General features: G+C 39.1%; 1 protein-coding gene across 1 annotated transcript in view; it reads left to right on the top strand.

Moving 5' to 3' along the window:
- The window catches only part of DOCK8 (dedicator of cytokinesis 8), a 515,743-nt gene that overhangs the window by 272,155 nt on the left and 227,207 nt on the right, over positions 1-16,381 (top strand). The window contains exons 33-34 of the mRNA XM_053699981.1: positions 4,857-4,986; positions 15,685-15,772. Of these exons, the coding sequence (XP_053555956.1) occupies positions 4,857-4,986; positions 15,685-15,772 (218 nt within the window). The remainder of the gene's footprint in view (positions 1-4,856; positions 4,987-15,684; positions 15,773-16,381) is intronic.

Below are 16,381 nucleotides of genomic sequence, written 5' to 3' on the forward strand. Positions count from 1 at the left end.
TTGAAAGTGGTTTATTGAACAGAGGTTGACATATTAAAAGTAATTCCTGAGGCTTTAGGCTTGAATTTACATAGATATTTATCCAGTCTGTTCCACTGATAACATGGAGATAACTTATTGATGCTGTCGTTGCGATTCATTTCATGTTGGATTTTTGCACAATTTTTACACACATTAAACTCGTTAAGTGTACGTGACAGGTTGGCTTCAGAAAGAAATACGTTTGTTGTAAGGTGTCAGCTCTCCTTTCAGTTTAATAAAATATCAATTATATAGAATATAAACAATAAATGTATGGTTTCCAGTCTGTTAGACTTTGTCATGCTAAAACATCCTGTTGGACTTATTTATTTTTTTCAAGTTAGTGAGTCGTCTGAATTGCTAATATATATGTGTATTAGCAATGTGTTTGCTGGCTATTGGAAGACCTTATTGGAAGAATGTTCTACTCAGCCTACAAGAGAGGCTGTCTATTACTGACAGGACAAAGTGTATTCTTATTTATTTATTAATAAATTAACATATATTTTGGAATATATATATATATATACAAGTGAATATAAAAAGTCTACACACCCCTGTTAAAATGTCAGGTTTCTGTGATGTAAAAAAATGAGACAAAGATAAATCATTTCAGAACTTTTTCCACCTTTAATGTGACCTATAAACTGTACAACTCAATTGAAAAACAAACTGAAATCTTTTAGGTAAAGGGAAATAAAAAAAATAAAATAAAATAATATGGTTGCATAAGTGTGAACACCCAAAAACTAATACTTTATTGAAGCACCTTTTGATTTTATTACATCACTCAGTCTTTTTGGGTATGAGTCTATCAGCATGGCACATTTTGACTTGGCAAGATTTGCCCACTCTTCTTTGCAAAAACACTCGAAATCTGTCAGATTGCGAGGGCATCTCCTGTGCACAGCCCTCTTCAGATCACTCCACAGATTTTCAATCGGATTCAGGTCTGGGCTCTGGCTGGGCCATTCCAAAACTTTAATCTTCTTCTGGTGAAGCCATTCCTTTGTTGATTTGGATCTATGCTTTGGGTCGTTGTCATGCTGAAAGATGAAGTTCCTCTTCATGTTCAGCTTTCTAGCAGAAGCCTGAAGGTTTTGTGCCAATATTGTCTGGTATTTGGAACTGTTCATTATTCCCTCTACCTTGACTAAGGCCCCAGTTCCAGCTGAAGAAAAACAGACCCAAAGCATGATGCTGACACCACCATGCTTCACTGTGGGTATGGTGTTCTTTTGGTGATATGCAGTGTTGTTTTTGCGCCAAACATATCTTTTGGAATTATGGCCAAAAAGTTCAACTTTGGTTTCATCAGACCATAACACCTTTTGCGACATGCTTTTGGGAGACTTCAGATGTGTTTTTGCAAAATTTAGCTGGGCTTGGATGTTTTTTTTCGTAAGCAAAGGCTTCCGTCTTGCCACTCTACCCCATAGCCCAGACATATGAAGAATACGGGTGATTGTTGTCACATGCACCACACAGCCAGTACTTGCCAGATATTCCTGCAGCTCCTTTAATGCTGCTGTAGGCCTCTTGGCAGCCTCCCAGGCCAGTTTTCCTCTCGTATTTTCATCAATTTTGGAGGGACATCCAGTTCTTGGTTATGTCACTGTTGCACCATATTTTCTTCACTTGATGATGACTGTCTTCACTGTGTTCCATGGTATATCTAATGCCTTGGAAATTCTTTTGTTCCCTTCTCCTGAATGATACCTTTTAACAATGAGATCCCTCTGATGCTTTAGAAGCTCTCTGCGGACCATGGCTTTTGCTGTAGGATGCGACTAACAAAATGTCAGGAAAGACCTACTAGAACTGCTGAACTTTATTTGGGGTTAATCAGAGGCACTTTAAATGATGACAGGTGTGTACTGACTCCTATTTAACATGATTTTGAATGTGATTGCTTAATTCTGAACACAGCTACATCCCCAGTAATAAAAGGGTGTTCACACTTATGCAACCATATTATTTTATTTTTTTATTTTTATTTCCCTTTGCCTAAAAGATTTCAGTTTGTTTTCCAATTGAATTGTACAGTTTATAGGTCACATTAGAGGTGGAAAAAGTTCTGAAATGATTTATCTTGGTCTCATTTTTTTACATCACAGAAACCTGACATTTTAACAGGGGTGTGTAGACTTTATATAATGTGTGTATGTATGTATGTGTATGTATATATATACAGTGGCGTAGCGTGGGGGGGCCACAGGGGCGGTTGCCCCGTGCGCAAAATTATGGGGGGCGCAAAAGCCTCCACCAGACAGTAGACTGTTGTGACAGTCCCAGACTCCAGCGGCGATTTTAGCAACCTTGCTGTTCTGTCTTGAGTCACTCTCAGTCTCAATCAATGCAAGTGTGAACTTCCATTGTTTGTCACTTTGTCCGTGTAATCTGAGTCGTCACGGTCTGTGAGTCTCAGTCTGTGCCGCCGGCGCCTCCTGTAAGTGTGTGTAAATGTAATCTACTGTTTATCCGACTCTACAGTTTACACCACTAGCACGGCGCAGGCGGGTCCTAACTCCTCCCACTCCCAGCGCGCAGGTCAGGAGGGACTGAGGGAGCAATAAGTGGGGGAAGAGCCTGAGCCTGAGGACTGTCTCTAGCGCGTCGTGCCTGGTGCCTGCCCTGCCCGTGACTGTATATTGAAGCCTGGACCGGTAAGTAATTTGGGGAGGAGAGGAAAGGGATGTCGGTTGTGGCAGCGGCTTAGCCTTAGTGGCTATATATTTCTTGACTACAAATTGTCAGGACTCAGAGGACTGAGAGGAATGTTAACTGTTGGGAGGCTGGGGTGTAAAGGTGAGCTCAATGTTCTCTTGGGCCTGGGTAGGAATAATCTGTCTGTAATCCTGTGCTGCTGAGCTCTGCTCCTGCTCCTCTCATCAGTCTGGATGCAGTTTGGCTGCAGTTACGTCTCAGGCTGGCCGCTGTGAGTTTCCATAAAAGTCTTGCTCTCAGGTCATCTACCGCATGCTACCCCCCTGCATGAGAAACCACTTCATTCCTGGGCTCTAGATTGTGTGTGAGAAGGGGGTGGTACACTTGTGCATTTGCATTAGAGAGGAAATACAGATACATGGCTTATAGCAATGTCTATCTGCAGCAATATATCAATAAGTTAGAAATACTCAGCAGTGAAAGATAAAGGAGCCAATGACTTAACAAAAGGTAACATTTTCTGAACTTTTGGGATTTTTTCAAAACAGACAGCATCTTGCTTCAAATAGGATGTACATAATGCCAGCAAAGTTAGTTGTACATCATCAAATGTCATTTACAACTGTAGCAATAAAAGGGGTATGGAACCATTAATGTTTTTTGCATATAAAATATTTTTACAAATAATTGCAGTTTAAAAAAAAAAAAAAAGTTAGCTTAAAGGGACATAACAGTGCTATATCATTTCATTACACTATTTCATGTTTCTGTGTTTAAGCCCTACAAAGGGGTTAAACACATGGTTAACTATGAGCTCAACCCCTGTATGAACAATAATAGTTATATGGAATGTGCACAAAAAATATCCTTTACCATCTATAAAGTTTTACTTTTGTATGAAAAATCTTAGCACTGTATCTTTACTACTCTTCTTTGATATTGACCTTTAAATTTCCTGCAGATCAGTTGGAACCCTCAGGAAAAAAAAAAAAGTTTAATGAATATTGGAAATTGTAACAAGTTTAATTTGTTTTATATGTAATTAAAACAAAAACCTGTCTCCTAAGTTGTTGAGCTGGCTCCTAGATTCAAAGCAAATTTGCCAATCCCTACTGTACTGGTGCTAATGGGTTAGGGGGGCGCAATTCTTACCTTGCCCTGGGCGCTGACAACCCACGCTACGCCACTGTATATATATATATATATATATATATATATATATATATATTCACTGTGTATGTATGTATATGTATGTGTATGTATATATATATATATATATATATATATATATATATATTTAAAAAGGAGGAGAGAGGAAAATTTAGAGAGGGGGAGTTATATGCAAAGTGAGAGAGGAAGTGAGGAAGTTAAAGAGGAAGGTGGAGAGATGCATGTGAGTAGTATGACATTAAAAATATAAAATAATACAAAAATAAACGTTCCTGTTCTGAAAAAGTAATATTTATAAAACTTTCAGTAATTAATTTATGCATAGCTATGTTAACTATCTAGAACAGGTTGTGTATATTACAGCGTGGATAAAGAAAATTATATTTTTATTTAAAGGGACATTCAAATCAAAATTAAACTTTCATGATTCAGATAGAGCAGGCAATTTTAAACAACATTCAAATTTACTTCCTTTAACCAAATGTGCACAGTCATTTTATATTTACAATTTATGAGTCACCAGCTCCTACTGAGCATGTGCAAGAATTCACAGACTATACGTATATGCATTTGTGATTGGCTGATGTCTGTCACATTATACAATAGGAGTGGGAAAAGACAAAAAATCTACTACTTATTTGAAGATCAGACTAAGTGCTATTGCATTGTCTTTTTATCATGCATTTGTTGATTATGCAAATCTACTGTACACAAACTGTAGCCCGAATTGTTTGCAATGAGGATTTAGGGGTCAACATATTTAGAGCGGTAGTTCTATTTTCTAGTCTAATGCAATCCAAAATGTTTTTATTCATGATAGTACAAATCAATGACCCCTTGTTATCTAGTGGGGGTGCTTGATCCCCCTTGTTCCTCTAGTTGTGAGAAATATATACCATGTATATATAAAAATGACTTGAAATGCTATTGTTCCAACTTGCTGGTTATTAAATGACTCACAATTCTATTCCTGATGTTTTTCTCTTTTTTTCTTCAAGGGAAAGCTGTCAACAGACAAAGTAAGCACTCTGGTACTTCAGAAGTCAAAAGATGTGAAAGCCCGTTTGGAGGAAGCTTTGCTAAAGGGTGACAGTGCCAGGGGAGAGATGATGAAACGCTGGAAAACTGGTAAATTCTATAGATACCGAACAGTCTCTTGCATGCTGTATCTATAGATACTGAACAGTCTCTTGCATGCTGTATCTATAGATACTGAACAGTCTCTTGCATGCTGTATCTATAGATACTGAACAGTCTCTTGCATGCTGTATCTATAGATACTGAACAGTCTCTTGCATGCTGTATCTATAGATACTGAACAGTCTCTTGCATGCTGTATCTATAGATACTGAACAGTCTCTTGCATGCTGTATCTATAGATACTGAACAGTCTCTTGCATGCTGTATCTATAGATACCGAACAGTCTCTTGCATGCTGTATCTATAGATACTGAACAGTCTCTTGCATGCTGTATCTATAGATACCGAACAGTCTCTTGCATGCTGTATCTATAGATACTGAACAGTCTCTTGCAAGCTGTATCTATAGATTCTGAACAGTCTCTTGCAAGCTGTATCTATAGATACTGAACAGTCTCTTGCATGCTGTATCTATAGATACCGAACAGTCTCTTGCAAGCTGTATCTATAGATACTGAACAGTCTCTTGCATGCTGTATCTATAGATACTGAACAGTCTCTTGCATGCTGTATCTATAGATACTGAACAGTCTCTTGCATGCTGTATCTATAGATACTGAACAGTCTCTTGCATGCTGTATCTATAGATACCGAACAGTCTCTTGCATGCTGTATCTATAGATACCGAACAGTCTCTTGCATGCTGTATCTATAGATACCGAACAGTCTCTTGCATGCTGTATCTATAGATACTGAACAGTCTCTTGCATGCTGTATCTATAGATACCGAACAGTCTCTTGCATGCTGTATCTATAGATACTGAATAGTCTCTTGCATGCTGTATCTATAGATACTGAACAGTCTCTTGCATGCTGTATCTATAGATACTGAACAGTCTCTTGCATGCTGTATCTATAGATACCGAACAGTCTCTTGCATGCTGTATCTAGAGATACTGAACAGTCTCTTGCATGCTGTATCTATAGATACTGAACAGTCTCTTGCATGCTGTATCTATAGATACTGAACAGTCTCTTGCAAGCTGTATCTATAGATACTGAACAGTCTCTTGCATGCTGTATCTATAGATACCGAACAGTCTCTTGCATGCTGTATCTATAGATACTGAACAGTCTCTTGCATGCTGTATCTATAGATACTGAACAGTCTCTTGCATGCTGTATCTATAGATACTGAACAGTCTCTTGCATGCTGTATCTATAGATACTGAACAGTCTCTTGCAAGCTATATCTATAGATACTGAACAGTCTCTTGCATGCTGTATCTATAGATACCGAACAGTCTCTTGCAAGCTGTATCTATAGATACTGAACAGTCTCTTGCAAGCTGTATCTATAGATACTGAACAGTCTCTTGCATGCTGTATCTATAGATACTGAACAGTCTCTTGCATGCTGTATCTATAGATACTGAACAGTCTCTTGCATGCTGTATCTATAGATACTGAACAGTCTCTTGCATGCTGTATCTATAGATACTGAACAGTCTCTTGCATGCTGTATCTATAGATACTGAACAGTCTCTTCCATGCTGTATCTATAGATACCGAACAGTCTCTTGCATGCTGTATCTATAGATACCAAACAGTCTCTTGCATGCTGTATCTATAGATACCAAACAGTCTCTTGCATGCTGTATCTATAGATACTGAACAGTCTCTTGCATGCTGTATCTATAGATACTGAACAGTCTCTTGCATGCTGTATCTATAGATACCGAACAGTCTCTTGCATGCTGTATCTATAGATACCAAACAGTCTCTTGCATGCTGTATCTATAGATACTGAACAGTCTCTTGCATGCTGTATCTATAGATACTGAACAGTCTCTTGCATGCTGTATCTATAGATACCGAACAGTCTCTTGCATGCTGTATCTATAGATACCAAACAGTCTCTTGCTGTATCTAAATCATGAACAATTATTTTTGTCTTTCATGTCTTTAATTTTGTTGTTAAAATGACTCTTATTTTAGCATGTCTTCTAGAGTACTTTCCCATTTGTGTGTATAACTATTTAGTGTAAACAAGATAAAATACAGGGAAAGAGATATAAAAATAATCATATTTTATAGCTTCCATGTTCCAAAAACTTCATATCTATAAAGTACCTAAGTGTAGCCTTCATAATCTTTTTTGTAACTGAATCACTAAAAGTATTATGGGCTATATTACGAGTGGATCGCAAACGTTTGTGCCCCAGTGATAAGGGGTATATCGTAAAGGTTTGCTCTCATCGGGCTTACTACTCATATCACGAGTTGAAAGTAAACGTAACTGCAACTTCAGAGCTCTGGTAAACTGTTTTGTGAAACATAAAAGTTGCACAAAACACGTCAAAAGTACATAACAAAGTATAGTTACACTTAAAATAACACTGTCTAATAAAAATATTTTTTTTAAAATATGCACACAAAAGTTATAAAGGCTCAAAGATATGATATCTCAGGTGTTAGAAAAAAAAAAGGCAGGCAAAAGGATTTAACTTTGAGATACATACTTATATATGTCTGTATATGTGTTTTTACAGACATATATACATATATAAACACATACATATGTATACATATATATAAGTGCATTGGAACCCTTTGCCGTTAAAGGGAAATTAAACGCAAAATTCTTCTTTCAGAATTTAGATAGAGCATGTATTTTTAAACAACTTTCCAGTTTTCTTCTTTTATCTAATTTGCTGCATTCTCTTGGTATCCTTTGTTGAAAAGCATATCTAGATTCGGCTCAGGAGCTGGGAGCTAGCTGCCGATTGGGGTCAGCACATATAGGCCTCTTGTGATTGGATTACCGATGTGATCAGCTAGTACCCAGTAGTGCATTGATGCTCATTCAAGAAATGATACCAAGAGAATAAAGCAAAATTAATAATAGAAGTAAATTGAAAAAATGTTTACAATTGTATGCTATATCTAAATAATGAAAGAAAAATTGTGGGTTTCCTGTCCCTTTAAGTAGATGAAAACATGGAAAAGCATATTTATGCAATATTCATTTTAAAAGTGTTTAACTGTTTATTTACTGTAAATATTTCATATTACAATGTTCTGCACATAGCATCATATGTTCTACGTATTTATAAATAAATATTCCTATATATATCTGTATATATCTATACCGTACTATATATAATCATCTTTATATAGGTATAGTTATATATTGTACAAAAACATCAGATATATGTACAAATATATATATATTTTTTAAATAAATAGAACATAAACTGCTAGGTAAAGAATATTGGAATGTGAAATATTCATAAATATTTATGACAGTTTAGCACAAATGAGAATATACGATCGTGTTTGCACGAGAGTAGGGCGTTTTTCCACTTTTTTTCTCCATTGACTACTATGGGGGAATACGTGAACACGCACGCGATATTCTAACTTCAGATTTTTCCTCTTGGGTTGCCGCAAAAACAGATTAGTTTAAACTCGTAATACAAGCGCAACACGAGAAGCTAAAAAATCTTTCTTCTAGCACAATTAACACTCGAGCGGGAGCATTAATTTGTGCCCCACTCGTAAACCAGGCCCAATATGTTTTAATATATTATTGATTTCCAAATATAGCTTGCTGTACCATGGTGTGCACGTTATACAACACATAGTTATAGCTTGCTGTACCATGGTGTGCGGGTTATACAACACATAGTTATAGCTTGCTGTACCATAGTGTGCAGGTTATACAACACATAGTTATAGCTTGCTGTACCGGGGTGTGCAGGTTATACAACACATTGTTATAGCTTGCTGTACTGTTGTTTGCAGTTTATACAACACATTGTTATAGCTAGCTGTACTGTGGTGTGCAGGTTATACAACACATTGTTATAGCTAGTTGTACTGTGGTGTGCAGGTTATACAACACATTGTTATAGCTTGCTGTACTGTGGTGTGCGGGTTATACAACACATTGTTATAGCTAGCTGTACCGGGGTGTGCGGGTTATACAACATATTGTTATAGCTTGCTGTACCGGGGTGTGCAGGTTATACAACACATTGTTATAGCTTGCTGTACCGTGGTGTGCGGGTTATACAACACATTGTTATAGCTTGCTGTACCATGGTGTGCAGGTTATACAACACATTGTTATAGCTTGCTGTACCGGGGTGTGCAGGTTATACAACACATTGTTATAGCTTGCTGTACTGTGGTGTGCGGGTTATACAACACATTGTTATAGCTTGCTGTACCGGGATGTGCAGGTTATACAACACATTGTTATAGCTTGTTGTACCGGGGCGTGCGTTTTATACAACACATTGTTATAGCTTGCTGTACCAGGGTGTGCAGGTTGTACAACACATTGTTATAGCTTGCTGTACCGGGGTGTGCAGGTTATATAACACATTGTTATAGCTTGCTGTTTTGTGTTGTGTAGGTTATACAACACATTGTTATGGCTTGCTGTTTTGTGGTGTGCGGGTTATACAACACATTGTTATAGCTAGCTGTACTGAGGTGTGCGGGTTATACAGCACATTTTTATAGCTTGCTGTACCGGGGTGTGCAGGTTATACAACACATTGTTATAGCTTGCTGCACTGTGGTGTGCAGGTTATACAACACATTGTTATAGCTAGCTGTACTGAGGTGTGCGGGTTATACAACACATTGTTATAGCTTGCTGCACTGTGGTGTGCAGGTTATACAACACATTGTTATAGCTAGCTGTACTGTGGTGTGCGGGTTATACAACACATTGTTATAGCTTGTTGTACTGTGGTGTGCGGGTTATACAACACATTGTTATAGCTTGCTGTACTGTGGTGTGCGGGTTATACAACACATTGTTATAGCTTGCTGTACTGGGGTGTGCGGGTTATACAACACATTGTTATAGCTAGCTGTACTGGGGTGTGCGGGTTATACAACACATTGTTATAGCTAGATGTACCGGGGTGTGCAGGTTATACAACACATTGTTATAGCTTGCTGTACCGTGGTGTGCGGGTTATAAAACACATTGTTATAGCTAGATGTACTGTGGTGTGCGGGTTATAAAACACATTGTTATAGCTAGCTGTACCGTGGTGTGCAGGTTATACAACACATTGTTATAGCTTGCTGTACCGTTGTTTGCAGGTTATTCAACACATTGTTATAGCTAGCTGTACTGTGGTGTGCAGGTTATACAACACATTGTTATAGCTAGTTGTACTGTGGTGTGCGGGTTATACAACACATTGTTATAGCTAGCTGTACTGTGGTGTGCAGGTTATACAACACATTGTTATAGCTAGTTGTACTGTGGTGTGCAGGTTATACAACACATTGTTATAGCTTGCTGTACTGTGGTGTGCGGATTATACAACACATTGTTATAGCTAGCTGTACCGGGGTGTGCGGGTTATACAACACATTGTTATTGCTAGCTGTTCCGGGGTGTGCAGGTTATATAACACATTGTTATAGCTTGCTGTACCGTGGTGTGCAGGTTATACAACACATTGTTATAGCTTGCTGTACCGTGGTGTGGGTTATACAACACATTGTTATAGCTTGCTGTACCGTGGTGTGCAGGTTATACAACACATTGTTATAGCTTGCTGTACCGTGGTGTGCAGGTTATACAACACATTGTTATAGCTTGCTGTACCGTGGTGTGCAGGTTATACAACACATTGTTATAGATTGCTGTACTGTGGTGTGCAGGTTATACAACACATTGTTATAGCTTGTTGTACTGTTGTTTGCAGTTTATACAACACATTGTTATAGCTAGCTGTACTGTGGTGTGCAGGTTATACAACACATTGTTATAGCTAGTTGTACTGTGGTGTGCGGGTTATAGAACTCATTGTTATAGCTAGCTGTACCGGGGTGTGCGGGTTATACAACACATTGTTATAGCTTGCTGTACCGTTGTTTGCAGGTTATACAACACATTGTTATAGTTGACTGTACTGTGGTGTGCGGGTTATACAACACATTGTTATAGCTAGCTGTACTGTGTTGTGCGGGTTATACAACACATTGTTATAGCTAGCTGTACCGGGCTGTGCAGGTTATACAACACATTGTTATAGCTTGTTGTACTGTTGTTTGCAGTTTATACAACACATTGTTATAGCTAGCTGTTCTGTGGTGTGCAGGTTATACAACACATTGTTATAGCTAGCTGTACTGTGGTGTGCGGGTTATATAACACATTGTTATAGCTAGCTGTACCGGGGTGTGCGGGTTATACAACACATTGTTATAGCTAGCTGTACCGAGGTGTGCGGGTTATACAACACATTGTTATAGCTTGCTGTACCGGGGTGTGCGGGTTATACAACACATTGTTATAGCTAGCTGTACTGTGTTGTGCGGGTTATACAACACATTGTTATAGCTTGCTGTACTGTGGTGTGCGGGTTATACAACACATTGTTATAGCTAGCTGTACCTGGGTGTGCGGGTTATACAACACATTGTTATAGCTAGCTGTACTGTGTTGTGCGGGTTATACAACACATTGTTATAGCTAGCTGTACCGGGGTCTGCAGGTTATACAACACATTGTTATAGCTTGTTGTACTGTTGTTTGCAGTTTATACAACACATTGTTATAGCTAGCTGTTCTGTGGTGTGCAGGTTATACAACACATTGTTATAGCTAGCTGTACTGTGGTGTGCGGGTTATACAACACATTGTTATAGCTAGCTGTACCGGGGTGTGCGGGTTATACAACACATTGTTATAGCTAGCTGTACCGGGGTGTGCGGGTTATACAACACATTGTTATAGCTAGCTGTACTGTGGTGTGCAAGTTATACAACACATTGTTATAGCTAGCTGTACTGTGTTGTGCGGGTTATACAACACATTGTTATAGCTAGCTGTACCGGGGTGTGCAGGTTATACAACACATTGTTATAGCTTGTTGTAATGTTGTTTGCAGTTTATACAACACATTGTTATAGCTAGCTGTTCTGTGGTGTGCAGGTTATACAACACATTGTTATAGCTAGCTGAACTGTGGTGTGCGGGTTATACAACACATTGTTATAGCTAGCTGTACCGGGGTGTGCGGGTTATACAACACATTGTTATAGCTAGCTGTACCGGTGTGTGCGGGTTATACAACACATTGTTATAGCTAGCTGTACTGTGGTGTGCGGGTTATACAACACATTGTTATAGCTAGCTGTACCGGGGTGTGCGGGTTATACAACACATTGTTATAGCTTGCTGTACTGTGGTGTGCAGGTTATACAACACATTGTTATAGCTTGCTGTACTGTGGTGTGCCGGTTATACAACACATTGTTATAGCTAGCTGTACTGAGGTGTGCGGGTTATACAACACATTGTTATAACTTTTACCGTTGTATGTGGGTTATACAACACATTGTTATAGCTTGTTGTACTGTGGTGTGCGGGTTATACAACACATTGTTATAGCTTGCTGTACTGTGGTGTGCGGGTTATACAACACATTGTTATAGCTTGCTGTACTGGGGTGTGCGGGTTATACAACACATTGTTATAGCTAGCTGTACTGGGGTGTGCGGGTTATACAACACATTGTTATAGCTAGCTGTACCGGGGTGTGCAGGTTATACAACACATTGTTATAGCTTGCTGTACCGTGGTGTGCGGGTTATAAAACACATTGTTATAGCTAGATGTACTGTGGTGTGCGGGTTATACAACACATTGTTATAGCTAGCTGTACCGTGGTGTGCAGGTTATACAACACATTGTTATAGCTTGCTGTACCGTTGTTTGCAGGTTATTCAACACATTGTTATAGCTAGCTGTACTGTTGTGTGCAGGTTATACAACACATTGTTATAGCTAGTTGTACTGTGGTGTGCGGGTTATACAACACATTGTTATAGCTAGCTGTACTGTGGTGTGCAGGTTATACAACACATTGTTATAGCTAGTTGTACTGTGGTGTGCAGGTTATACAACACATTGTTATAGCTTGCTGTACTGTGGTGTGCGGATTATACAACACATTGTTATAGCTAGCTGTACCGGTTTGTGCGGGTTATACAACACATTGTTATTGCTAGCTGTTCCGGGGTGTGCAGGTTATATAACACATTGTTATAGCTTGCTGTACCGTGGTGTGCAGGTTATACAACACATTGTTATAGCTTGCTGTACCGTGGTGTGCAGGTTATACAACACATTGTTATAGCTTGCTGTACCGTGGTGTGGGTTATACAACACATTGTTATAGCTTGCTGTACCGTGGTGTGCAGGTTATACAACACATTGTTATAGCTTGCTGTACCGTGGTGTGCAGGTTATACAACACATTGTTATAGATTGCTGTACTGTGGTGTGCAGGTTATACAACACATTGTTATAGCTTGTTGTACTGTTGTTTGCAGTTTATACAACACATTGTTATAGCTAGCTGTACTGTGGTGTGCAGGTTATACAACACATTGTTATAGCTAGTTGTACTGTGGTGTGCGGGTTATAGAACTCATTGTTATAGCTAGCTGTACCGGGGTGTGCGGGTTATACAACACATTGTTATAGCTTGCTGTACCGTTGTTTGCAGGTTATACAACACATTGTTATAGTTGGCTGTACTGTGGTGTGCGGGTTATACAACACATTGTTATAGCTAGCTGTACTGTGTTGTGCGGGTTATACAACACATTGTTATAGCTAGCTGTACCGGGCTGTGCAGGTTATACAACACATTGTTATAGCTTGTTGTACTGTTGTTTGCAGTTTATACAACACATTGTTATAGCTAGCTGTTCTGTGGTGTGCAGGTTATACAACACATTGTTATAGCTAGCTGTACTGTGGTGTGCGGGTTATATAACACATTGTTATAGCTAGCTGTACCGGGGTGTGCGGGTTATACAACACATTGTTATAGCTAGCTGTACCGAGGTGTGCGGGTTATACAGCACATTGTTATAGCTTGCTGTACCGGGGTGTGCGGGTTATACAACACATTGTTATAGCTAGCTGTACTGTGTTGTGCGGGTTATACAACACATTGTTATAGCTTGCTGTACTGTGGTGTGCGGGTTATACAACACATTGTTATAGCTAGCTGTACCTGGGTGTGCGGGTTATACAACACATTGTTATAGCTAGCTGTACTGTGTTGTGCGGGTTATACAACACATTGTTATAGCTAGCTGTACCGGGGTCTGCAGGTTATACAACACATTGTTATAGCTTGTTGTACTGTTGTTTGCAGTTTATACAACACATTGTTATAGCTAGCTGTTCTGTGGTGTGCAGGTTATACAACACATTGTTATAGCTAGCTGTACTGTGGTGTGCGGGTTATACAACACATTGTTATAGCTAGCTGTACCGGGGTGTGCGGGTTATACAACACATTGTTATAGCTAGCTGTGCTTGTGTTCTGTGATAAAGGCAATATAAAAAAACAATTCAGGTGCAATTAATGTTTTGCTGTTGTTAATACCTATACTGCTATTAAGACCCTACATACAACCAACACTTTGTTAATCAATATGCTGTTTCTGGCTCATTTGTAAAGAAAAAAAACAACACATTGTTATAGCTAGCTGTACTGTGGTGTGCGGGTTATACAACACATTGTTATAGATAGCTGTACCGGGGTGTGCGGGTTATACAACACATTGTTATAGCTAGCTGTACCGGGGTGTGCGGGTTATACAACACATTGTTATAGCTAGCTGTACTGTGGTGTGCAAGTTATACAACACATTGTTATAGCTAGCTGTACTGTGTTGTGCGGGTTATACAACACATTGTTATAGCTAGCTGTACCGGGGTGTGCAGGTTATACAACACATTGTTATAGCTTGTTGTACTGTTGTTTGCAGTTTATGCAACACATTGTTATAGCTAGCTGTTCTGTGGTGTGCAGGTTATACAACACATTGTTATAGCTAGCTGTACTGTGGTGTGCGGGTTATACAACACATTGTTATAGCTAGCTGTTCTGTGGTGTGCAGGTTATACAACACATTGTTATAGCTAGCTGTACTGTGGTGTGCGGGTTATACAACACATTGTTATAGCTAGCTGTACCGGGGTGTGCGGGTTATACAACACATTGTTATAGCTAGCTGTACCGGTGTGTGCGGGTTATACAACACATTGTTATAGCTAGCTGTACTGTGGTGTGCCGGTTATACAACACATTGTTATAGCTAGCTGTACCGGGGTGTGCGGGTTATACAACACATTGTTATAGCTTGCTGTACTGTGGTGTGCAGGTTATACAACACATTGTTATAGCTTGCTGTACTGTGGTGTGCCGGCTATACAACACATTGTTATAGCTAGCTGTACCGGGGTGTGCCGGTTATACAACACATAGTTATAGCTAGCTGTACCGGGGTGTGCGGGTTATACAACACATTGTTATAGCTAGCTGTACCGGGGTGTGCGGGTTATACAACACATTATTATAGCTAGCTGTACCGGGGTGTGCGGGTTATACAACACATTATTATAGCTAGCTGTACCGGGGTGTGCGGGTTATACAACACATTGTTATAGCTAGTTGTACCGGGGTGTGCGGGTTATACAACACATTGTTATAGCTAGCTGTACCGGGGTGTGCGGGTTATACAACACATTGTTATAGCTTGCTGTATGTAGTACTATGGTGTGCAGGTTATAGAACTCAGCTTGAACGTGACTGTAGTGATTTGATCCTTCTTCAATTGCAGGGAATGACAGGTTTTCTGGCCTTAATGAAAACCTAAGGTGGAGAAAAGAGCAGACGCAGTGGCGCCAAGCTAATGAACAATTAAACATGTGAGTACATGTAATATTTTTTTAGGATGCCTATACACAGTTGTTCTGAAACCTTTTGTGCTTGTGTTCTGTGATAAAGGCAATATAAAAAAACAATTCAGGTGCAATTAATGTTTTGCTGTTGTTAATACCTATACTGCTATTAAGACCCTACATACAACCAACACTTTGTTAATCAATATGCTGTTTCTGGCTCATTTGTAAAGAAAAAAAACAACTCTTCATTGTTATGCATTTGAAAAGGCAGCATTTAAAACCTGATATGTTTTCCCTTAAAATGTTTAACTAAAGACATTGTGTGCTTCCTGCTGATAAAGACAGCTCCTACAGAGCTATAGTTGTAGAGGGAGAAGACTCTTCAAGCCTGACAAGTATATTTGTTTCTTCTGTTATGTGTGATCAGTCCACGGGTCATCATTACTTCTGGGATATTATCTGCTCCCCTACAGGAAGTGCAAGAGGATTCACCCAGCAGAGTTGCTATATAGCTCCTCCCCTCTACGTCACCTCCAGTCATTCTCTTGCACCCAAAGACTAGATAGGAGGTGTGAGAGGACTATGGTGATTATACTTAGTTTTTAGAACTTCAATCAAAAGTTTGTTATTTTA

Source organism: Bombina bombina, chromosome 2, assembly GCF_027579735.1.
Source record: "Bombina bombina isolate aBomBom1 chromosome 2, aBomBom1.pri, whole genome shotgun sequence".
NCBI lineage: Eukaryota > Metazoa > Chordata > Amphibia > Anura > Bombinatoridae > Bombina > Bombina bombina.